General features: G+C 39.6%; 1 protein-coding gene across 1 annotated transcript in view; it reads left to right on the top strand.

Moving 5' to 3' along the window:
• Positions 1–25,078, top strand: part of LOC126338294 (transmembrane protein 192) — a 53,652-nt gene extending 28,574 nt beyond the window's left edge. Inside the window, exons 6-7 of the mRNA XM_050001541.1 lie at positions 2,866–2,977; positions 18,899–25,078. Coding sequence (XP_049857498.1) covers positions 2,866–2,977; positions 18,899–19,031 — 245 coding nt within the window. The 3' untranslated portion in view covers positions 19,032–25,078. The remainder of the gene's footprint in view (positions 1–2,865; positions 2,978–18,898) is intronic.
• The last annotated feature ends 1,647 nt before the right edge of the window (positions 25,079–26,725 follow it).

The raw sequence follows: 26,725 nt of genomic DNA, 5'->3' as shown, positions 1-26,725 counted from the left end.
GCGGAGGACACTACCGCATTGCGCAGGATGATGGCAACATGTGACCTGCAAATATAGCTCCATATGAGTTGATTTGTGATAGGCGCTGTGTCCCAGTGTACCATCAGCTTTTCTACTGACTAAGACATCCAGGAATGGTAAGATGCCATCCTTTTCCACTTCCATCGTGAACTGTAGATTGGGATGGAGTGAGTTTAGATGCCGGAGAAACACAGATAATGTCTCTATTCCACGGGGCCACACCTACAAGAGTATCATCTACATACCACCAGAAAGAAGAAGGTTTGAGACTTGCCAACTGCAGTGCTTTTTCCTCAAATTCTTCCATAAAATAGTTGGCCACCAAGGGAGACAGAGGACCTCCCATGGTGACACCATCCACTTGTTCAAAATACTGCTCATTGAATAAGAAATAAGTTGAGGTAAGCACATGTTTAAATAATGCCACAATCTCTCTCTAAAACTGGCTGTTGATAAGCTCTAACGAGTCCTGCAGAGTCGTAAACAAAGATATAATGTCAAAACTAACCAAAATATGTGATGCTTATAGCTTGAGTGTCTTCAGGCATCCTATGAAGTCCTCTGAATTCAGGATATGGTGATCACACTTGCCTATGAGAGGTCCCAGCAGTATAGTAAGGTGTTTGGCCAGAAAATAAGTAGGAGCTCCAGTGTTGCTCACTATTGGGTGAAGAGGTGTCCCATCCTTGTGTATCTCGGGTTGGCCGTAGTCTTGGGGGAACTGCAGCCGGTTGGCATCAGCTTTTGGTCAGTTTAGAAGGAATAGAACTCTTCTGGAGAAGATCTAATGTTTTTCTCTGGAGTTTGTCAGTCGGATCCTCTCTTAGCCTGCAATAGGCAGGATTGTCGAGCAGCATCTCCTTCTTGCTGTTGTATTGAACTCATGAGAGGAGGATGATGGCATTCCCCTTGTCGACAGGTAAAATGATGAGTTCTTTGTCTGCTCTCAAGTCTCGTAGAGACTTCCTTTCTGTTGAGCTGATGTTTAACGTGCTCAGTGGGGCTCATGTTAAAATTCGGTGGGTGTCCCTCCTAATCTATTCAGCAATGTCACTGGGAACCTTGAAAATTGCTGTTCTATGCCAGCTATGAGGTCTCGGATTGCAGCTGTCTGTGGTGTTGGTGCATAGTTCCAACCTTTCTCGAGCACTGCAACAGCTGCGTCATCCAGGATTCTATCCATGAGATTAAACACGGTGCATTGATGTAGTGCATTCCCTTCTTGCTATTGGGCCTTGAGATGAGAATACTTGGACATTTGGTGGACCTTAGCCTGTTGTTTTGACCAGTCAGCTGGCACCCATGTAGTGCTATCTATCCAATCCCAGAATAATGTGGAGAGTTTCGAAAGATCTTCAGATGCAGTGATAGCAATTTTGTGGACACCATGTGCAGTTCGTGTCTTGTATAACGTACTCTCTCTCTCACTAGGGCTACACTTGCATGTCATTTAATTCTAACAGTGGCTACAGATTCAATATGATGTTTAAATTTTGCAAATGTTGGGACAGTTTGCTTGTCAAGGTATCTGAATAAGAATGCCATAGTGCACAGCAATCTACCTCTCTTATTACATAACTTGTCAAACTCATGTATGCTGTTGGCCATCTCTCAGCGGCTCCGAGCAGGGCCAGCAGGGGGCACCAGGAACACCACCTTCCCCCAACTACAAGCGTCTTCCTACACACGCTGATTTCCTGATCCCGGCATGACATATTCCGATGCTGCCATGCAATTATCAGAAGTCACACCCTGCAGCAGTGACAGCCGTAGTTACCACCACCTGATGATGTCGAGCAGTTGCATCGATGAAATATTGCGCGAGTTACACAATACGATCTGGCAGGAAACCCGAGAACCATATTTGCAGATCTAAAATTGTTAGTAGTGTTTCATACAGACAGTATTTGGAAATGCTTAATATTGTTTCATATCTGTTTGTATCATCTTTGTCATCTACTTTTATTTTGAAATTTCCCAGTAGATTGAAACTGTGGATCGGATCGGAACTCAAATCTGGGATCATTGCCTTTCATGGACAAGTACTCTACTGACTGAGCTCTCCAACTATGACTCATGATCCATAACTAAAACTGTGATGGCAGCACATGAGTTGTGCTTGGATAGCTGTTACCATAGCAATTGCTCAAAAAAACAAAGATCCCAGGCTCGAATCTTGGTTCAGCATACAGTTTTACTCTGCAAGGAAGTTTCAAATCAGTGCACACTCTGCTACAGAGTGAAAATACATACTGGATACTTTTGTTTTGTTAACTTTCCTCAATTGCTTGGTTTAACCTACTCTCAAAATACCTCAATGTCCAATCCGTCTTTGCTTGTGTCTGCGTTTTTACAAGATGCGTTTTCCTCTCTCAACATGTTATTCTTTCTTTAGAATTGCGTTGCATATGGTTACTACTTTGTTCATCATTACTTGTGAGACCATGACTACAGTCCCATCAATTGCCTGCTCCCCTGTCCCCCACACATATTTGTTGTCCCTCTTCTATCACAGTATCCTAGCTTACTTTCCTTATGCAGTTTTTTCGTAATTAGCATCCAAAACAAATTTTTGTTTCCTTAATCTTCTGCCTAGCATTCACTTTTGGATTTTTTTGCCCGGATAAGATTCAAAAGTAATGTATATAACTGAATTATAGTTATATCTGCTTTGCAAACTTCGAGCCAGTTTTTATTATGAAAATGAAGTAGTTCTAATGGGGTTCAGAATGACCTCATATTGATTTGCTCTCTCTCTGCTTTGAAACATTGAAAAGTAAAAGCATTTATACATTCATTTGTATTATTATGCATACTGTAATGGCATATCTCTGAACGCACTAGGAAAGGTGTACAACTTTAACAAGAAATGTCCTCTACCTGATGCGCAACGTGATGAATGGCTGTTACAAAGAGAAACAGAAGGACAACGTAGTGCTTCAGAGGTTGGTTACAGGTATGTTCGTGACTTTTTTTACTTAATATTCTCTGTGTATTTATAAATTGTCCTATTCATTATCTGTTAAGTGGGCTCTTACAGAAATGTGATTCATAAAGCTTTAATGAGCTGCAGAATATTGTTCCACTCCTTTCTGACAAAAAATTCTTGTTGTCAAGAACTTTTTCTTTGCTAATTATGTTCCAGATTTTAATATCTTCCATCTAATGTCCATTTTATAAACAGGGTGTTTATAAAAAGTAATGAGTCCAAATTTGGGGAAAACTGTGTACTGAAGATATTCCTACAAACAATTAAAATTCTTCAAAGCAGGGCTCCTCAGCATCGACACACTTCTGACAAGTTGAAAGGTGCCCAGAAGAACTTTTACAAAGTGTCCCTCAAGCAGCACATCAAAGCTTTAGTCTCATGGCATTGTCCTTTATTGGCTGCACCTAATTGGGAATAGTTTCTAGCATCTCTCAGTTCACCCTTCCCTTTAGTTTTTGCAGCACTTCCACATATAAAGCAGCTATGATGTTCTGTCCCTCATGTACAGATTCATGATGGACCACGCCTTTTGCATCAAAGAATACCATGACTGTGGCCTTAGAACTGCTCATTCGAGTCTTTGTTTAGTGAGAGGATGCTAGTGCATGCTATTTGGAGTTTGTATTCAGAAACCCACATTTTATAGCAGTTATCAAATTGTCAAAAAAATTGAAGTTTTCTTTGAAGGCACTGTAAAAGAACTTCACAAAGAAGCACACAGTTTTGCCTTCAGTCGTATCAATTGTTTTGTGATGAGCATGACACAGATTTTTTTCATATGTAAATTCTGGGTAAAGATAATGTGCACAGTTATTTTATCAATTCCTTTGCGGTCTGTGATCATTTTAAGACTTACTACTGGGCTGAGTGCAATATATCACACGCATGTTGCACATTTTCCCTGTTCCTGCTGATGAATGGTGCGTCCTGTATGGAGTTCACATCCCACACTCCCTTAACCATCTTTGAAGTACTTGAGTCATCTGAAAGCAGCAGTTTTTATAGGCTTTCACTTCTATACACTTTCTGAACCATGAACTTTGTCTTCGTAGCTAATGTTTTGAGTCCCACACAGACTCTGATGGCATAGTACTTTTCAATAGTACGTTGCATTTTTCAAGGTTTGACTCAACCTATAAATATGAGTACATGAAAATGTTGATGCAAAACACAGGAAAAGTCATAAGCAAATGATGACAAGTGTGTTTCGAAGGCTACCCTCCCCCCCCCCCCCCCCCCCCACCCACCTCAAAATCCCTTTGTTTTTATCCCTTTTTTATGCTGCCATTTTAACAGCAATAAAAATTCAGTTGATTTTACTAGTAAGCTACAATTTGAAATCTGTATCTTAAACTATTATCAAAAAATTCAACTTACTTGCAGATACAATGTTTGTTCCATGGCATATGCTAGTTAGGAGTAAAAAATTAAGTTACAGTTTACATCTATAGTGAATTTTTCTCACACAACACCAGCTTATTTTCATTTCATACAAGCATCATAGTACAGTATATTTATAGCTGTCGGGCCTCGGTATTACACCCATTGATTTTGACACAGTATGCACATTTGGGAGTAGTTGGGTCCAAATCCCATCTGCCCAGACTTACGTTTACTGTCGTTTATCTGAATCAGTGAAGGCAAATTCCAGGATGTTTCCTTTGAAAAGAGCACAGCTGATTTTCTTTTATATTGTTATCCACTATGAGATTGTGCTCTGTCTTTAATGAGCATTTTACGAACAAGACATTAAACTTTAATCTCCTGTCCTTTCAGTGACCAGTCATATTCTCATGATTCATTTCATCAGTGTTTATATTATGATGAAACTACTGTACATTAATGATAAAATCACAGTGGAAAGCTTCTAAAACACAAACAGTGATTTTTCCATGACAGCAGGTTGCTGTGATCCTTGTAGTAACCCAAAGACAAGTAAATACGCACTTAGAGTCCTAACAGCTTTGATGATAACACAAATTCAATATTCCATACAAGTTCCCGAGTGCAGCCCAGGCTGAGTTCACAATACAATTCACAGTTAGTTCCTGAGAGCAGAGCCCAAGTAACTACTTTGAAGTACAATAACGAAATGAAAGAGAGAGCTCTTTGCTATTGTGTTATATGTTGTTTGTTTGTTTGTTGGTGAGCCATGGTTGTGTTGATGGCAGTGGCACACACAGGTTGCAAGACATTGCTCTGTCCTCTGACGTTTGATTGTGCCACCTCCTGGCAGCCGGCTCTCTGTCACTTGGCACTGGCACAGGCAAGTTCAGTAGTGATGGCTCGCACTGGTAGCTCGTGCAGCATTGTGGTAGCAGTGGCGCCAATACATGACAAGTGGTAACATGGAGGGTTACCACAGTCCTCTTCCCCTGGGGGGCAAGGAAGACAATCTGTCAGTGCTGACCAGGCATCCCACCCTCCCCTTCCCCCTCACTCCCCTACTGCACCATTTACTGTGATGAAGAAAGTGCTGCCCATTGCCTCTCTGGCATCAGAGGCCACCAAGCAAGGCACAGACAGAATCTCTCTGTTGGGAGAGTAGGGCTGTAAGTGGTTCTAACACTGAGTCTGCGATGGGTGAACGCCACACCGACAGCCACCAGGGTCCCCACTGCTGGAGCGGAAGTCATGTGAATGTCCAGTTCTTCAGAGGCAGGAGTGGGAATGTGCTGAGGTGCCTCCAGCAGTCCACTCAGTGTGTCCTCTCATAGAAGGACATCATCTGCCACCAGTCCACTCTTGTGGAGGGCTGGGAAAAAACAGCGGGTTAAGTGCTGGGAGCAAAGGGCAGCATAATGCAAGGGGCCAGTCAAGAGAGGGAGGGTATGACCAAGAGGAGACAGCGGGAAATCAGGATCTGAGAAGTGGAGTGGTGTGGAAGGTATGAGATGAGCCAGGGTGTGTGCATCCCCCACCCACAGATGTAATTGATTGCGATGGCTGACCTCCAGACTGCCTTCCATCTGTAGTATAAAGACATTCTGACTCCATTTCCCATGGACCAGTGCTGGAATACATCACTGACAACAAGTGAAGGCGCAAACCCAGTCAGGGGTCCCAGCAACACAAGAAGTGGGCAAGGGGTCACCAGCAGGAGGTGCAGCAAGGTGTGTGACTGGCTTCCATGCAGCAGCTCCAGCTGTAGAAACTAAGCAAGAGTTTAAGTGCCTCTTCCATTGGAGTGTCCCTGATGTATTTCTTTATCTGTGCTTTAAAGGTTGTACAAGACACACTGTTTCCCCAATGGATGCACATGCAATGTAGGTGTCTTGATATGATGCATGCCCTGCTGCCCACAAAAGTCTTGAAAGATGTGAGAGATTAACTGCAGCTCGTTACCTGTCACCATTGTGTGGAGAAGGCCTTCAATGGAAAAGATATGAGACTCTGTCATCGTGGGGCAGCAGTTGATTATGTATGGGAAGCATGAGTACGCATCCATGACTATCGATCAAAATGCTTCCAAGAAGTGGCCAGCATAATCTAAGTGAACTTGTTTCCACGGCTGTATGGGTTCCAGCAAATGACGTCACTGGAGAGTGTCTTGATGAACTTTAAATTTGGAAACAACTGTGTTCATTGTGTCGTTTGACATCTGGCTAATAGACATAGCAGCGAGCAAGTATCTTCATGGGTGATGCTCCCCAGTGGCTGTGATGCAAGAACTGAAGGATGTCACTCTGGAGGGATGTGAGATTGACCACCTGTAACATGGTGTGCTCCACCATCAACAAAATCACACTGTTAATAAGAATCAGTTTGTGGAACAGCACAAAATAATTAAGGGGCGGGGGTCCTATGCCCATGCTGGAGACCATTCTGCCCACCCTACCTCGATACCCTGCCTCGCCTGGTGAAAAAGAATCTGTGCTAACGATGTCAGCAATATGTGAGCTCTTTGAAGGAAAGCCATCCACTGCCTGCTCAGCTTCCTCATCAAAATAAAAATAAAGTATTTCTTTCTGGTCAATGCAGGGGCCAGAACCCATAGGAAACAAGAGAGGGCATCTTCATTGAAGTGCTGAGCCATCAGGTGGAAGTGAATCTCATAACTGTGACAGCTAAGAAACAGGGCCCATTGTTGCAGCTTGTGATCTGTCATGTCCAGCAGCCAAATGGCTAAAGAGGGTGAAGAGCAGCTCGTTATCCATGACAAGTTGAAACTCCACAACATATATAAAAACATAAAATTTCTTGATCATGTAAATAATGATGATGGCCACCTCTTCAGTTTGGAAATAATTTTGCTGTGACACACTGAGCATCTTTAAGGTGAAAGCTATCAGTTTCTCTGAACTGTTAAAACTGTGGTGAACAACAGCAGCCCCAAGCCCAAACTGGATGCATCCGTAGCCAAGAAGACATGTTTACCTAGCTTAAATATGGCTAAGCAAGAGGCTGAATGAACACTGTCTTTCAGTATAGTGCATGCTTGGTCATAGGCAACTGTTCAGATAAAAGGTAAACTCTTGTTCAGTAACTGATTTAGAGGAGAAGCAATGGCAGCAGTTTATGGGCTAAATTTATGGTAATAACCAATTTTGACCCCCACACCCCCCCCCCCCCAAAAAAAAAAAAAAACACCACCTGGAGTTCCTTTCAGATTTGTGGGCTTTGAATGTATACAATGACAGCAATGTGACTATCTGTCAGCTGAATACTCTGGCAGGAAATGACGTGTCCAATGCGTGGAAAGAAGCGCAATTTATCCAGACTGCACTTGAGACCTGTGTTGTGTAGGTTTTGAAAAAGAAGCCAAATGTTCCGAAGATGTTCCTCCCTGGAGGGACAATGACCATAATATCATGCAGATGTTAATACAATGAGGAATGTGTTTAGTGAGTTGCTTGAAGGAACATTTAAAAAGTGCTGGTGCACTAACCATTTGTATTTGTACAATCCATTGACTACCAGCAACTGCTGAGGTGCCTCATCTAATAGAAGCTGCAAATATGCCTTAGAAAGATCTATTTTTGAAAAATAATGATCCGTGTGAGTTTCACCACCAATTCATCTGGACACAGGATGGGCTGTGTCACCACCTATGCATTGACTGTCACTTTAAATTCACCATAGATACAGAGCTTGCCAGATGGATTCTTGATGATCACTAGTAGCATAGCCAATTGGCTGAATGGAACAGATTCAGTCATATCCAAAGCTGTCAAACCGCCTAGGTCCTGCTTGACCTGGTCATGAATTGCTAGCAGTACAGCCACATCCAAAAAACAACGAGGCTATGCCATTGGTTTTAGGGTAATACAGGCAGGAAAGTCCTTAACTTTGCCAAGCCCAGGCAAAAAAAATGTACGAAAATGCCTTGCAGAGTTCTTAAAGTTCTTTGTACAGCACTAGTTTGGAAAACAGGCAAACCATATCAGAGACTGTAAAGTCATAGGCCAAAAAAAGATTAATAGGTGAACCACAGTCTTGCATGCTGTGTCTGCCATAAATTGCTCAAGTATGGGGATCTGTTGCCTGCTCAGGCTTACAAGATGATGTGCAGTTGGTGACAGTGACAGGGCACTGAGGTGCACATATGTGTGATAATTAATGAGAGAAGCCGTGGTGCCAGTGTTGACATGCAACTAAAGTGGCTTCCCATTTATATGCACAACAGTAGCGCAACTATTGGATACTACCACAAGGATGTCACCATAGGGCTCACAACATTGACGTCTGTGCAGTGGGGAGCCGAGGCTGCAGAGCAAATGGGCAGAGCATCACACACTGCCAAATGTGTCCCTTCTTCCGATAGTTATAGCAGGAAGACCAACACTTTGGGCAGTCAGGCCAGACATAATGAAATAAACAAGTAGGGCAAAAGCAAGGGGCTTGCAGGGAGCAGCCCACTGCAGACGTGTGGAATGTGACTTACAGGCATGCTGCACTGCCACAATTTTACCTCAGAGGACATGCCAGAACCTAAGCGTCTGCTGTTGGCACTGTTTACTGCGACCATGTCTGCCCTGGATTCCAGTTGGCAACCCACCACATTTATTTATTTATGTAACCTGGCAAGAGTAGGGCCATCAGGCCCTCTCTTACATCTAACCAGGCATTCTACTTATTTTACATTCATATGTTTTAGTAGGCATGTTAAACTACATCTAGTACAAAAAGTGAAATAAACAATTAGAAATGTACACCTGGAAAAATACATACATATAGAGTTTATATTCGTAGATCATAAGTACTGTTATAATTAGACATTATTGAAGAGACAGATTTTAGATAGGAGTGTTGTCAGCAGGGTGTATGAGGGAGACTCATGGTGAAGGGAGGAGAAGAATAGAGACACACGATGAAACATAATTAAGGAAATCTAAAGGAAAAGAAGATTGCGTGGCTAATAGAGATAGATGAAGAGGAAGGCATCTCAGGATCAAGATAGGAGACGCTAGCATTGCTATTTGATAGATGAGAGGATTGGCTTTGTACATTAATTTTGTGGAGAGCTTTATGAGGATGATAGTAGGAAATGCTTCAACTTCTTCTTAAAAGCAGCAGGAGATTGAATTTTGTGCAAGGTAAAGGACAGTTTGTTCCAGAGGCGGACAGCGGCAACTGAGAAGGAGTTTACAAAAGTTTTTGTTTTGTGAGTGGGCACAGTTAGGATACCAAATAAGAGTGACCTCATGTTTTGATTATGATGGCATGACAGGTTTTTAATCTCTGAAGCAAGGTACTGGGAGGGTTGCGCGACGAGGAGTTGGTGAAGTAGACATAGAGTGTGGTACTCATGCAATTTGTCTGGCTGCAGCCACCCTAGCTCGGAGTATGAAGCACTAACATGATCATATCGGCGAATGTTGCAGGTGTAACACACACAGGAATTCATGGTTTGCTGTAGCCGTCTTTTGTTTTCACTACTCATGCCTTGTTGAATCACATCACAATAGTTGAGGTTCGGTAGAATAAGTGCTTGCATGAGCTGGCATTTCAAGTCCTGTGTAAATATGTTCCAAAACTTTTTGAGGGCATAGAGAGAAGCAGACGTCTTTCGGCACACTGCGACTGTATTCTCTGCCCAGTTGAGATGCTCATCCAAAGTTACACCCAAGTTCTTCACTGTTTTCTGATATGGTATTGGAGTACCGTCGAGCAAAATAGGAGGTAGCCGTTCGCGGAAATCTGAACTTATTAATTTCTGATGGGCTGTTAAGATTACTTACATCTTTTTTGCATTTAGTTTAAGCCCCAGGTTTTTCGCCCATGTCACTACTGAAGACAGATCATCATTCATCCGAGCGATTGCAGTGTTTATATCTTCAGGTCTGACGCTTAGGTAGAGCTGGAGGACATCGGCATAGAAATGATATTTACAGGAGGACAGAACCAACGAAATATCGTTGACATGTAAAGAAAACAAATGTGGTCCTTAGACTGATCCTTGTAGCAATCCCGAGGAAACATGTTTCCAGGAAGATTTTTCATTTACGCAGACAACACATTGCTGTCTGTCTTTTAAGTAGCTTTCAAACCATCTCATTGCACTATCAGAGAAATTAAGCTGTTGCATTTTTCTGAGCAATATGTCAAAGTTAACAGTGTCAAAAGCTTTGCTGAAGTCCAGTAGCATCAATATTGTTGTCTTTCGATTGTCGATGGCATATTTCAGGTCATCTGTTACTTTAATTAGAGCAGTGTTTGTGCTGTGATGTTTATGGAAACCGGATTGAAATTTGTCACATAGGCTGAATTCATGCAAGTGTTCAGTGATTTGGTCATGAACAATATATTCAAGTGCTTTGGAAACAGCAGGCAGTATGCTAATTGGTCATAATCACTAGGCAGTTGTGGGTTTTCGATCTTAGGGATGGGTCGAATTATGCTTCTTTTCCATGCAGTGGGGTATATTCTGTTCACGAGGGAAAAATTAAATATGTCAGTTAAGACAGGTACTAAGATATCAGCAACATTCTTAATCATGGTTATACCGATACTGTCGTTGCCTATTGCATCAGAAGAGATTCTCATTATTGCTTTTCTTACCGTATTTGTTGTTACATGTTTTCGATGGAAGGTATCGTTGTTAGTTATCGTGTTTGGGGATTCTTGTGGATGGTAATTATCAGCCGTGCGGGTATTCAGAGGTGCAGAGAAGAATTCATTTAATTCGTTAGCTGACACATGAAAAGTAGTTTCCGGTTTTGCCTTTCCAACCCCCAAGCTACGGAGATTCTTCCATAGAGTCATGGGCGTCAGATCGCTGCATACAAGGGAGCAAGCGTGCCTGATTTTAGCATTACCAATGCATTGTTTCACTCTGTTCCATAGCTTTCTATATTCTTCTAAACGCTCGGGTTTCGGATCTGCCTTGAAACGCCTGTAGGCAGCATCCCTATTAGTCATCATTTGACGTAATTCAGCTGTCAGCCATGGAGCAGGAGATTTTCTTAAACGGATTGTGCACACAGGTGCATGTTTGTCATAGAGGGTAGTGAGTTTATCACCAAGTTCATTAATTTTGCCGTCGATTGTAGGTTCTCTGATTATTTGATGCCATGAGATTTCTGAGCAGTCGGCTGTTAGAGTGTCAAGGTCAATATGTTTCATGTTCCTACAAGTTATGTAACGCGATTTGATCCTTGGGGGCTGCACAGAGTAAGCCAGGAATATTACATCATGTGCTGAGAGGCCTGGGGCCGATGTTTGACCAACATCTCTTACTTTGTCAGCCTGTTTTGTTGCGATTACGTCTATAAGAGTCTGACTGTGCACCGTATGGTGTGTAGGTTGTAATGGAAGAATGTTCATGCTATTGCAACTAAACAGTCTTCTTAGGTTTATTGTGGAGGGAGTGTCTCTTAGCAGGTCTATGTGTCTATGTTCAAGTCACCCATTACGGTGACATGTTCATATTGACACTGAAGTGACTGTAATTCCGACTGGAAGGAACTCATTGAGCTTATTTTTGGCGGCTTGTACACGACGCCAGTCAAGAATTTCCGACTTTGTATATTTATTTCAATGAACATGAATTCAGCCTCTTTTTCTTCAGCAGGATTTGACGTACATAAGACTTTCGCTTTGAGATCTGTTCGTATATACGCGCTGACCCCGCCACCTTGATTTTTTGATATGTCTGCCCTTAGAAATGTGTACCCTCGGAGATGAATAGATGCAGAGGATATGTGTGGTTTCAACCACGTTTCAGATAAGAGGATTACATGGTAGTTTAGTTGGTTGAAGAGGAGGCTAAGTTCTTCATAATGTGCAGGTAAAGACTGGATGTTGCAGTGAGCTGCTAAAAGCTCCGACGTGTTCCGCTGAGCAGCCTGCAGTAGGGTGGCAGACTGGTTTGTCCCTTTGTTAGGCACTACCTGCCGCGAGGGGCACTGGCCAGTGCTTCCGCCAAGTGACATAACACAGGGGTGTCCGAGATTTTGCGCGCCCTGTTTGTGACTCCGCGAATGCCAAAAGAAAGGCGACTGCAAGAGATTTCCTGAGGTCGCGGGAGTATAGAAAATGGATTAGTGGTATTCGGTGCAAGGAGAATATGACCAAAGTAGTGACGGCTGTGTGTCAATGTGTATCCTATGTCGTAAGAGGAGAAATGTAATTAGCATATTTGAAACAGCTAAGGGTGGAAATAAGGGAAAGGGGAGTGATTTAAGAGGCCAATGCTGCCAGCAGAGAGAAGTAAGCTTAATAATTAATAGATTATCGTAGGTAGCTAGAATTAGATTGAAATTTGCTAAAGTGATACTGATAGTGTTTTTGTTGTGAACAATTGAAACCGAAGAGATGGGTGATTAATGAACTAAAGGAGAGACTAATAATTGCAATAGAACTATTACAGAATCGAAGAGAATAAACTGAGAAAATGGAAAAAAAAGTATTAGCAGTAACTAAAATTAAGTAATGGTTAGAGCTACAGACACAAAAAAATAGTAAAAAGTTAATACAGTTACAAAAACAAATAGTTGAAGGTACAAATATGGGTATAATTAAAAAGTTAATACAATTACAAGACTATATCTGAGTATAGGGCTGTTACAATTTGCAAATGGTGTTAAGTTTGCACTTTTGGCTCGAGTAGCTTACTTAATACTATTCAGTTCTGTCATGTTTGTGACTGTCTTCTTTCCAGCTGCTGTCTTCATGATTACTCTGCCATCCTGAGTCCACACCTTCTGAAGACCGAAATGGGATATGGCACTGTTTAAGATCTGTAGTCGTTCGTGTGTCAGATCTTCCCTTATTGTAAGCCCTGTCCTTGCTAACTACTTCTTCTGCGTAAAGATCTCTGCCCTTTTTCAGTATGAGACAAATTTAATTATTATAGGACGAGGTTTGGTGACACCTGGTGGTTTTCGTCCCACTCGATGGCTCCTGTCAATGTCCGCCTTGGTCACTTCAACACCTAATTTTTCATGCGCAACCTGTATAAGCAGGTTGTCTGTGTCTTCTTCCTTATTTTCTGCTACTCCAAACAGTCGTAGACTATTTGGAAAATGTCAAACAATTGAGCAACTGAAAGTACTTCTTCCAAGATTGGCTCTTCAAATTTCAGCACCCATTGGTGAACCTCTTTGTAGGGGTCCAACCTAATGATAGTATCCCTGACCATAGTGCCAGTGTAGGACTCTTTATATTGAGTGGTAAAAAGTCGCCACTTTTGACTAAGATCCTGTAATTCCACTGTCCAAGCACAGTACGTTTGGTGAGGTTGCTTGCTGCATGATAGAACTCCACCCTGAAGTAAATAACATGTGCGTGCTGGCAGTAAGCAGCACATTTCATCGAATGAAAGGGAAGTGGATTCCTGAAGCAGAGCCAACCTGCCTAACAAGTGATGCATGTGGAGTGTAATCCATGACAGAAAAAGAGCTTTAATGTTATCGGGATCCGTTACCTCGAAGATGGCAAAATGCTGCTGTAACTGTTTTTTGTATGCCCCTCAATCCTCTGCAGACTCATTGTAAGCATGGAAGGGAGGCAGATGTGCTGGAAGCTGTTGTGGTTGAGCCAATAGTCCCATCAACACGCTGTCCCTCAGAACCAAGTGTTCTTGCAGTTCCTAGCACTGCTGGCTCTCCTGTTGCTGTGGAAATAAACTATGAAGTACCACCACAAAGGACACACTGTCATTGTTGAATCAGCAAGAAAGACACACAAAAGCCCAAACACTGTCATTGCCAGTGTAGTAACCCAACCACAGCGAAGTATGCATACGAAGATCCAATAGTTTTAATGAGAAGACATATCTGATGTTCCATACAAGTTCCGGAGTATAGTCTAGCCCAAGTTCACAATAAAATTCACTTTTAGTTCCCGAGAGCAGACTCCAAGTAAATGACTATGTTGAAGTACAATAGGAAAATGAGATAGAGAGAGAGAGAGAGAGAGAGAGAGAGAGAGAGAGAGTAGTTTGTTTGTTTGTTGGTGAGCCACAGTGTCACTGATCGTCCTTGGCTCATGAGGCTGTGATGCGATGATGTTCTCTAATGTTTGATCATGCTGCTGTGTGGCAGATGGCCCTGCATCATCTGGCACTGACGAGCATGAATTAAATAGCAAGTCTCATGTCTGTGCCTCATAAAGCATTGTAATAGCAATGACGGAGGAGCTGGTACATGACAGATGGTAACACAGATGGTTACTGCAATTCTATTTGTGGTGACATGTGAACTTGTGGACATTTCATTGAACTTTACAAGTGATAAGTCATCACTAATAATCATTCCTTGGCATATATTGTCTCTAAAAGTTATTGGAATGGCATCATGAATATGTTAAAAATATATTTTTTTTTTTTTGTTCCATTCCTTGTTCTCTCTCTCTCTCTCTCTCTCTCTCTCTCTCTCTGTGTGTGTGTGTGTGTGTGTGTGTGTGTGTGTGTGTGTGTGTGTGTGTGTTGGTCTTCAAAATATTAAAGAGACATTCTTTAAAATGTGTTGGTCTTCAAAATATTAAAGAGACATTCTTTAAAATGGGAACTATTTCTACCTCACTACTTGCTGACTTGTGACTGGGAAAGCAGCAGCCATTTGAAAAGTGGTATCTTCAATGTAGGTTCAGTAAGTTTTATATTTACAGCTATTTTATATATGTCCAGAGTGGAGAAAATTGGCTCTATACAGGGTGATTTTTCCACAGTGTATAAACTCTAAGGATGGATTGATCAATGAGAGGACACAGAACAAGAAAGGTCTATTGAACTTACATCCAGAAATGCATGGTTTCCATTCTAGAGACCATGTATTCAATCATTCTTTGTTGCAGAGACTGTGTTCTAATACACGCTGTACCATGCAGCCACAGTTACAATATGCAATGGTTTCCTCCTAGAGCATAGTACTATTCCTCATATGTCATGCCCTAGCATCCTCTCCTACGATAGTAATTGGTGATATTGTGTCCGATTCAATTCTCTTGCTGACTCACCTTGTAGTGGATGTGATACAGCTTTGCACACAATGATTCCATATTCAAATTGAGAGCTTGCTGACATGGTGTTTGCTTAGAGAAAGGTAAATGGAAATGGACGGCAACCAGCAAGATTGTATCAGGAGACCTGTCACTGCCAACAACAGCCACAGCATTGAATGTTTGCAACAGTGTTTCATTGCTTGTCTGAGGCAGGGTTGTTTCAGGAATCTGGAAATCGAGAAGGACGTACCCGAAAGGAAAAGGAAAATGTGATTAACACTGTGGAAGGCGACCGCCATGTCGCACCAGGCAGTTGGCCTGTCAGTACAGAGTAAACCAGACGACCTTGTGGAACATTCTCCACAATAACTGTTGCTACCTTTATCACTTACACCTTATGCAGGTCCTACTAGTGACAGACTTTCCACATTGGGAGCAGTTTTGTCATTGGTTTCTTCATCAAGTAACCATGATTACAGGATTTGTGTCATCCATCCTATTCAGAGATAAGGCCACCTTTATGCAGAGAGGTATCTTCAGTTTTAATAACAGTCATCTGTGGAATAGTATGCAGAACCCCCATGACATGATGAAGCAAATCATCAGCATATAGGCCAGAACAATTAGCGACCATATTTTGGGGCTGGTCTTCCTTCCATGTCACCTAACAGGCCAGAACTATTGACATTTCTTATTTGGTAAGGTGGTCTAGGGGTAGCGTCTTTGATTCATAATCAAAACGTCTTCGGTCCCGGGTTCGCTCGCCGCCACTGCCTAAATTTTGATAAATAATCTGCATTGGCGGCCGAAGACTTCCGGCATAAGAAGTCAGCCTCATTCTGCCAACGGCCTTGTCAAAGAGGGCGGAGGAGTGGATAGAGGTTCAGGGCACTCTCTTGTCCTAGGGGTGAGAAATTGCCCCTAAAGGCGGAAGAATCAGCAATGATCAACGACATGAGGATGCAGAACGCAATGGAAACCACTGCATTAAAAACACGTAACGTGTATCCACAGGACACGTGGCCTGTAGTTGAAGAAATGTCATGATGATCTCTCCATTGGCAAAAGATTCCGGAATAGTCCCCCATTCGGATCTCCGGGAGGGGACTGCCAAGGGGGAGGTTACCATGAGAAAAAGATTGAATAATCAACGAAAGGATAATGTTCTACGAGTCAGGGCGTGGAATGTCAGAAACCTGAACGTGGTAGGGAAACTAGAAAATCTGAAAAGGGAAATGCAAAGGCTCAATCTAGATATAGTAGGGGTCAGTGAAGTGAAGTGGAAGGAAGACAAGGATTTCTGGTCAGATGAGTATCGGGTAATATCAACAGCAGCAGAAAATGGTATAACAGGTGTAGGATTTGTTATGAATAGGAAGGTAGGACAGAGGGTGTGTTACTGTGAACAGTTCAGTGACCGGGTTGTTCTAATCAGAATCGACAGCAGACCAACACCGATAGTTCAGGTATACATGCCGACGTCGCAAGCTGAAGATGAACAGATAGAGAAAGTGTATGAGGATATTGAAAGGGTAATGCAGTATGTAAAGGGGGACGAAAATCTAATAGTCATGGGCGACTGGAATGCAGTTGTAGGGGAAGGAGTAGAAGAAAATGTTACAGGAGGATATGGGCTTGGGACAAGGAATGAAAGAGGAGAAAGACTGATTGAGTTCTGTAACAAGTTTCAGCTAGTAATAGTGAATACCCTGTTCAAGAATCACAAGAGGAGGAGGTATACTTGGAAAAGGCTGGGAGATACGGGAAGATTTCAATTAGATTACATCATGGTCAGACAGAGATTCCGAAATGAGATACTGGATTGTAGGCATACCCAGGAGCAGATATAGACTCAGATCACAATATAGTAGTGGTGAAGAGTAGGCTGAAGTTCAAGACATTAGTAAGGAAGAATCAATACACTAAGAAGTGAGAATCGAAGCATTTGAGATGTGGTGCTATAGACGAATGTTGAAAATTAGGTGGACTGATAAGGTAAGGAATGAGGAGGTTCTACGCAGAATCGGAGAGGAAAGGAATATGTGGAAAACACTGATAAGGAGAAGGGACAGGATGATAGGACATCTGCTAAGACATGAGGGAATGACTTCCATGGTACTAGAGGGAGCTGTAGAGGACAAAAACTATAGAGGAAGACAGAGATTGGAATACGTCAAGCAAATAATTGAGGACGTAGATTGCAAGTGCTACTCTGAGATGAAGACGTTGGCACAGGAAAGGAATTCGTGGCGGGCCGCATCAAACCAGTCAGTAGACTGATGACAAAAAAAAAAAATTGCCATCCCTGCTGGAAGATGCGCCATTGATAATTCGAAAGGTTATGTGGCTGCTACGTGATGGTGCTCCAGCCCACTTCACCATTAACATCCAGACACATCCCCATTGTGTCTTCCGTGGTCAGTGGATTGGACAAGGGGCCCAGTTGCATGGCCTGCTCCTTCGCTGGATCTCAACCCGTGCGATTTCTGGTTATGGGGCCATGTCAAAAGTATTGTGTATGTAGAGCCCATTATGCTGCCTTTGACACTTTTCAGATGCAGCCTGGCCAATGTGAACTCATCAGATAGAACATGCAATGGTGCATACACACATGCATTGAGGAACATGGAAACTGTTTCCAACACATACTGTAATTTTGACTGCATGGTACAGCACATATTAGACCATTGTCTCTGTAACAATGTACAACTGAATGAACGGTCTCTAGCATGGAAACTATGCATTTCCAGACATAAGTTCATTAGACCTTTTTTTCTTCCATATCCTCTCATCGATCGATTCCTAGAGTTTGTACACGGTGGAACAAATCACCCTACATACATAAATATATCATAATTGCAACCAACAGTTGCATAACATATGCTTCTTCCTACTCTCATATCAGTAGTTTGCAAAATATGGCTTTTTTACCCTCTTTAAAGGGAAGTCTTGCAATAGGCGGCACTGACACTAACTTCATTGTGTTGAAACTGAAATTTCTGCTGGATTCTGAAGGAACACAGAAAAAAGAATGAAAGAATGTTGAAACAGCCATCTTTAGGAAGATATAATGTAATACATTGGACCAAATAATGTTAATGAATAAGGGACCTGTCTTTAGGCAGATATAATGAAATATACTGAACTAAATAATTCCAGTTAAGTAGGGACTCTAATTCCTTAAGTACAGGTTCTTCTACTTTTTTTTTCCCCTGGATGGCTTGCACTTCAGCTTAGAGAAGTATGTGAAGATACACTTGTGTAAAGCAAAATGGAATTCAATAAATCAAGAGATAGGTAGAACAAATGAAAGGTAAGGAGTCCAAGATGTAATTTTAATACATCCAGAAGAAATTTCCTTCTTTTTTTGGTGGAAGGGGAGGGTATGGGATGCATTATAGGATGGAATCTTTGTAACTAAAAATTGTATTCAAATGATTGATGTACATTCCTTGCTTCAGCATCTTCTGTATTGAAATTAATTTAGATTCTTTTGACCTGCAGGATACACAGTGATCATCTGCAAGATCTTCTAGAACGCCAGGCAGACGTAATAACACATCTTCGTGAGCACAATGCTCGCTTGAGCCGCAAAGTGATGGCTCTTTCTTCACGAGCAAATACCAGTCATGATTAGTTACTCTCATTTTTTCTCCTATTTTTTAAACTGTAAAATATTAGCTTAGAATTTTGTATGACCAAAGTATATTTTAGTAGAGAAATCTGTATGACTGTTTACATTGACTGACTTAAATATTTATGACTTATGTGTTTGGTTTTAGATTTTTGTAAATACAAGAAAGAAATTTATTATCAGATATTAACTTTGGGAAATGATGATGTTCCTATTTTATAGTTAGACACTTTGAACACATCAAATGTGTAAATAATAAATGACAGAAATTTTGTAATAATAAATATTTTATGGTAAGAAATTTTGGGTATGAAGAATTTGCCTTCATTGTTCCACTAGTGAAGGAATTATTGCAAGCTTGCAACTGCATGGCTGCTACATTTTGTTAGGTTACATGTCAACCAAGCAGCTTCTTTATGTTTTCATATATATTTTATTAACATATAACATAATAGCATTAATAACCAGAAGATATTTAAGTATCATAACATTTAGTCTGTTCTACACACATATCAGATCAAAACCCCATCTGCCAGAAAATATGAAACTGAGATTCTTACTGCTGAGCACTCTTTTCAAGAGACAAGTGGCTTGACATATTTATGTCAGCATTGCCCACAGATTGATTTAGTTACCTTCTATATTCAAAATAGTCCCCTAATCTGTTGACAGCAAAACATTTTGAATATTGGAAAAACTTTTTGACTTTAAAACCCCACTGAAGATCTATGTCGGAACAGTCAGTAGATAGGTAATTTTATTTTCTTCTGTTCAGCTTGTTTGTGACTTAAGCATTATAGAGTAATGGGCTAGTGCATTTTATATGTTTTAACTGGATTTATTCGTGGATACAATTGTGTGTGTTAGTGAGACTTCAATATTTGTCACATGGAAAGTTTTTGTGGCCAACAAATATGTCTTGGAAAGCAAGACATTTCAAACATGGAAAACTATCTTCAAATTAACAGATGACACATGTTTAAATGTATAATGGGACTTTAGTGTATTTTCTCTTTCAGCTTTAATGTCTCTTCTCTTTTTTTATTATAGGCTACCTCCTCCATTTCTGTGTTGCTTTTTACAAATTTGATAATAATTCCATCAATTTCTCACTATCTTCTCTGCATACATATTTTCTTCTTATTTGTTCTTTCCATCTATTGCTAGATTGTCTCTTGTTCCAAATTGAGTGATTTCACTTTCTAATGTTGCCAGAAGTCGATACCTGGAGTAATTCGTTAAATTGAGACCCTTTTAAGAGTTATAATCAAATCTCTTGCTCTCTTGTGAAGTCCAAAGTCAAGTCTTGTTCAACATTGTCAGTAAATGTAGTGGAAAAAAATAACTTTTCCAGCAAGGTCTTCTTGAGCTCTGTTTCACTACATCATTCATCTCATTCAGCAATCTTCCGATAAGAGATCATCTTAATTAAGTTGCACCTACTGTTTATGTGAGTGTCTTATGCTATTGGTTAGGGATTTTCAAGCAAGTTTGGCTTAATTGGAGTACTCACTTCATACCTGTTTGCTAACACCTGACAGTGAATGGAAAAATAGTAACTACCATGCATTATTTCTTCACAAAAATAAAGCAATAAGTTCTTTGAGATAAATACATTTTTAAAGAAAGATAATGAGCAATTGTGGGAAAGGAATTTCTTGCATTCATTTGGTTTTGGATTACTTGCTGACTGGAAACCAGTGCTTTGTCTCAGATCAACAGTTTTATCACTACACTTGGAGTGCACAATATACAGTACCCTATGATAGTTTAATTTAAAGGATTATTGGAAGGGCCAGAATGAGAAGTAAAGGTAGGCTAAAAAAGAAAGTGGCAATCAGATAATTAATACAATAAAGGGTAGGAAAGAAGAGGTACAAACAGATAGTATGGCTGGCCACTACTTACCTGGAAGAGGTGAAGTTCTAGTACTGCCAGTAGACTCATTAGAAGTAAGTGGAATTCTGCCTCTTGAAGGTAAGTACTGCCCAGCCATAATGTCTCCTCATAATTTCGTAGTTTTCTTGAGTTGATCCTCATTTTGATATATACTGCATAGAACGAAAGAAAAAGAAGAAAATGCCATGTTGATCCCCCTTAGTATGGATTTTAAGTGACCTGTCCTCTTGTCTGATCTTACCAAGTGATTCCTCTTTTTTCCCTAAAAAAAGTAACTTGTTGTTCTGACAATTAGGAGTGCTATTATGAGTTTTTATTACTTTGTGTCAGCAACATTAGGTGTTGTGCTTTCTTGAGGTAAGTTCTGGCCATCCTTTCTGTCTCTACGTGGTTTTAAGAATACACTATGCTCATGATTCATCACGCACATTGTAGTGTTGAAAGAGGGAATTGTGCTCCTGTGTTAATAATAAAGAATGCAAGTTTGGCACTGGAGCAACAACAATCACCACTAATGTAGGTTTCCATGGCCATAGACCATTATTATGTCTGTTTTTTGTGTCCAGTGTCACATTTTATAAAGTAACTGTCACAAAACACAAAATGAATAAAATTAACATTTCAGCAAGCCTCTTTAAGATTATAGCTGAAACCTTTAGATACAGTATTTTTTTTTTTTAATTTAGTGACTGTTATTTTACAAAATAATGCTCCTCTGCACCACTATATTTGTGTTAATAGTCACCATATTTTAGTTCCTTGTCCGCTGCTCATCATTTCATCTATTGTGAACTGTACCCTGTTCATATATAACTTTTTTTACTTCACAGACCAGGTTCTTCGTAACAAAGGACATGAATATAGTGACTGACAGTCACACTCTAGAAGTAGTACTAGTCTTCTGTGCTCAGTACCATACAATTTTGTCATATTCAGTATTTCATCTATTATATTCATAGTAATTACAACTATACGTGTGATGATCATAGTAAAAATTATAACATACATAGTGAACAAATCCAGTTTCCTACCCCATCCTTGTCCAGTTCAAGCTTGTTTGCTGTCTGTAACAACTGTGTCATAAATCTTGTCTTACTCACTGTTCAGTCTCTTTGGGTGCTTCAGATGAAAGCACTGTCACTTCACATTTATCTTTTGTTGCTGGCTTACTGTGTCGTACATGTCATTTGATTTTACTTTTAATGCCCTCTCTTCTTCTTCTTCCATCACATAACATATTAGCTGATGGAGATCTCCTTGAGCAATTAAACATATACTCTGCAATTTTCTTAAAAGTATGCTTGATTGCTTTTGAGCTTAGCAATTGGTTTGGTGCTTCATATTGTTGTGAATGTGAATGTGAATGTAAAGATTTGCCTGTATATTGCTCATAAACTCAGAACCAAATGGCTCATTAAGGGGACTAGATATGATCATATCTAAAATTGTCCCTTCTTGAGATTATTGTGATTTTCTGTGGGTGCTATCTGAAGCCATATTAATGCCATCCAGTATCTTGTAAAATTAATTTCTTCCATTTAATGTACTTTTATTGCAGAGCATATTGGAAGTCGTGTACTTTTGGGATACTTTATTTTAAAAACAATATTATTTCCAAGATGGACAGATTTGTAAACAAAGACTTACTGCCAAAGATCATGTTGGTGCAAAAAACAAATACCTTAATCGTACTTAGCACACCATTACAACTGTTTCAATCTATTAAAAACTTTCGTCATGACTTTTGTAATTCCCTAAAACTTTTCATAAGCAAATGATTTTTGTGCATTAGGTACTTATCATAGAAATCATTATGCACTATTAATTGTTGGAAGTTTATATATTTGATCTGTTAGAGATATGGAATTATCATGATGATGATGATGATAGGAACACACAATTTTGTTAATTAATCTTAGTCATTTTTTGCTGTCATTTTTGCAATATACAGAAGCTCCAATGAAAAGTAACATTTCTTCATTGGATATTCTTGTCAGTGTCATTACATCTTCTCAGCATTCTATTTTCTGGATCACATCCTCCCTGTGAGAGATTTAATGAGTGTAATTGGACCCAAGAAAAAGCCTGTTTGTGCCTTTTGTTGGCCACTGAATTATAATTTTTTTTCTGCCTCTGATCTTTGTATGATATTTGACTGTGCAACTGAACATCGTTTTGACCTACTTTAGCAGAGAGCTGTTGAGCAAGGTGCAAGTAAAGGAAAACTGGTGAATTATTTCACAAAGGTTTGCTTCACTATTTCCTTCAAGTAACATGCATGGCTTCCATTTTAAAGAACCTGATACTTTGAAGTAAATTCAGAATTATACCAATAGTGAGTAGGCACAATGTAATCAGCTGGGACAATGTAGGAGTCTAGTTGCATTTCAGTGTATGTATGTATATTCTGTTAGCTCTGAAAAGGATTTATCATGAAGCTTAGCAACATAATCAGTTTTCCTTATGTGCCTGTTGACATCTCAACACCTCAAGTATAAGTTGTTTAACCCATTCCATTATTGATATTCCACCAAGTACATGGTGATGTGCTATGAAACTGAAAGATGTGTTTCCCAGCTGGTTATCCATTTATACTTCAAAGAAAGTATATGTCACATGTAAACCGGTTAAATACTGCTGTCATAACTGGTGGTCATAAGTTGATTAAGTTGTCTCAGATTCTGGGCATATGAAATCTTTTAACAATTATCTCGTAACAGATTTCTAGAAATGATGTGCAGAATTGACAGTTGTTGAAATGTTGTGAGTAATGGAGCTTAAAATCATACTATGTTACTGGTATGTTAGATATTTTAAATACGGTGTGGGCTGCTAACTGAAGTATGATAGCAATGTAAAAGCAGTCAATGTAATTTGATTTCTGTTGATTCAGCTACTTCCCTCAGTTATCTTGCTCTAGTCTGTTTGTAAAACAATGTTATTGGCATAATTAATTCACATTTGTTTAATTCATGTATGCAGCCCTATAACTCAAGTAGTTTACATTGAAATTGCATGCTATTAAACTTAAATGTTCTCATTATTTTTTAATTTTATTTAATTCTCCATAATAATCTTTGTGTAATGTTTGTTGTAACCTTTTATATTCGCATCAGAGTTTCATAGGATAACAATTATTTTCATTTTACTGTGTGATGCCATTTCTTGTTTAGTTCTGGGGATGTGACTTTTTTGTGATGTGCTTGTCTTTTGTAACCACTCATTGTTAAAGGACCAAATACAAAAGAGAAGTAATGTTTTTTTACAAAATTTGTGTTTGGCTAGGCATACACACATTATACAACTTCCTCAAAAACTAAAATTGTGTAGATAGTTTTAAAAAATTCAATTGTAAACTGATAAAATAAAATAAAATAAGTACCGTAATCATCATTTGTTTATCTGAGTTGACCTTTCATATCTGAGTAGTGCTTGTCTCTCTATTATTGTACTTTTTTGTTTAAATATGGTCATACAAAGGAGGACATCTATCATTATAAATATTCTGTAGTTGATTGCTTTCATAAATATAATATCCAAGACTTATTTACTCACAAGACAATTTGCAAAATTACTACTATTACCAATGTGTGCTTTTAAACATAAATTTAAGCAGACTTTCACAGCCTTTGATATGCTGATAAAGTTGAAAATGTATAAAAGTTATGCATCCAAAAAATTTAACATGTGGAAAAATGTAAGCCGCTAAAACCTGTTAACTCATAAGAACAGTGTTTTTCAGCCGCAACCTTGTGTAACACTAATAATTTTCTTTGTATGTTGTAGGAATTTTGTTCTTAACTTTATTCCTCTTGGTATATCTATGAACATTAAAACTTCTATTTTTATGTTTATATGAGAATCAAATTTTGGTATGTACATTTTCTCTTGTATTTCTGATAACCCAACATAATTTCCATTCTTTGTTTTGTGTATTGTTATGAGAACTGTTTGGTTAACATAGAGTATCAGTCTGCATTCGTTATTTTGTTTATTATTGTGTAGCTCTTTTTACCTGTCAGGTTTGACACTGGAATCTCAGTTCTCTTATAGATGTATTTTTCTATGGCTCTTTGTAAAATGCAAATATTTTTAATTTTTGTAAGTGGAATTTGTATATTAAATGCTACCTAATCATGGCTGTGACTAAAGTGGTGTTTTCCTTTTTACTTTAAATGATAAAAATAAAGAAGAGAGCTTAGCTTATTACCTGGTTCGATCATGCATGGAATAAAAGACCATGATATAAAAAATTGTATTTGTCCAGTCCATTGCTTACTTGATTATGAAATATGGCTCAAAATTCTCACTAATTAGTGACGTATTTCATTATGTTGAGCCATCTGACTAATTAAAACTGTATACATGAATGTCATGCTTTGATTTCAGACATCCAAGCATGCCTGTACACCAACTAACTGCACTTGTCTGTCAGTGCCTTTTTCTACTGTTTCTGACCATTACAGAAGCTGTTTCATAATGCTGTCATACCAACATCGCTAGCAGGAGAGTTCAGGTGAAGAACAAATGTTACCCTTAGTAAACAATAAATGTTACCCTGAATAACTTTCTAATTAGTAATGCATACACTAATTTTTAGTCACCTGTCAAATTAAAAGTTTGTACCAAACTGTAACTCGTAGCAGTCCTTGGCTCGCACTAACAATACTTTTTAGGTGGAACGATTTGTCTGTTTCTCACAGACCTAGTTGACTAGTGCTTCAGTAGTTAGTGCAAGTTTCCATAAAGAATATAACTATAAACATAGTATGTCAATATCCACTCTGTCCATTAACCCATAGGTACTAGTCTTCCATTGTAAAGGAACATCTTGTATGGAATCAAAATTGTGGAAGATATAGTTAATAATGAAAGTGATTACATACCAGAGGTAATGCCAGAATAGCAGTATAAAGGCATACTAAGTATCAAGTAACTTAATTGAATAGATAAAAAAATCTAGTCACCAAGGTGGTGGTAGAACACACACATAAAAGACTGTTGTAATTTGCAGCTCTTTCCTTCTCATCCCATAAAGCAAATCTCCCCTGACCCACAGTTCTGGGTGACATTCCCAAACTCTGCCCTTTTTCCTAGACCTCTCCAGTCCTTTTTCTTCACCCTTCTTCAAATGCTGCTGAGCACTATGGGACTTAACTTCAGAGGTCATCAGTCCCCTAGAACCGCCACCCTTCTTCCTTCCATTTCAACCCTTCTGCCTGAAGAGGGAGCCACTGGCTCTGAAAGCTTGCAAATTACAACAGTATTTGATGTGTGTGTTCTGAAGCTGCTTGGTGAGTAGATTTTTTATCTATCTAATTAAATTACTTTGTTAATAATTTGTTGTTATCATTGTTATAATCATTAATTAAGAAAGATGTTTGGACATGATGAAGACGAGGTGCTACAGTAGAAACTTGCAGAAATATTTATATGTTGTCTGCTAAGGAAGAAATTTCCACTCAACTGGGCCTATAAAAAGATCAAAAAAATGAAGCCATAAGAGATCAGTGAGCCGCCTCTTCACATAAACTATTGCCACACCACAGAAACAGATACTGGATATTAATTGCACACAGAAAGAGCTGGATTTAGTACTGAATATAGCACCATGGGCTACTTGCAATTTGTGGACATGGCAACATGTATGAATTAATATGTTGTCTGGTTGGTTGGTTTTTGGGGAAGGGGACCAAACAGCGAGGTCATCGAGCCAATGGGGTTAGGGAAGGATGGAGAAGAAAGTCGGCTGTGCCCTTTCAAAGAAACCATCCCGGCATTTGCCTGAAGCGATTTAG

This window comes from Schistocerca gregaria, chromosome 1 (genome assembly GCF_023897955.1).
Source record: "Schistocerca gregaria isolate iqSchGreg1 chromosome 1, iqSchGreg1.2, whole genome shotgun sequence".
NCBI classification, from domain to species: Eukaryota; Metazoa; Arthropoda; class Insecta; order Orthoptera; family Acrididae; genus Schistocerca; species Schistocerca gregaria.
The sequence above is the reverse complement of the archived record's forward strand: the minus strand, read 5'-3'. Positions and strand labels throughout refer to the sequence as shown.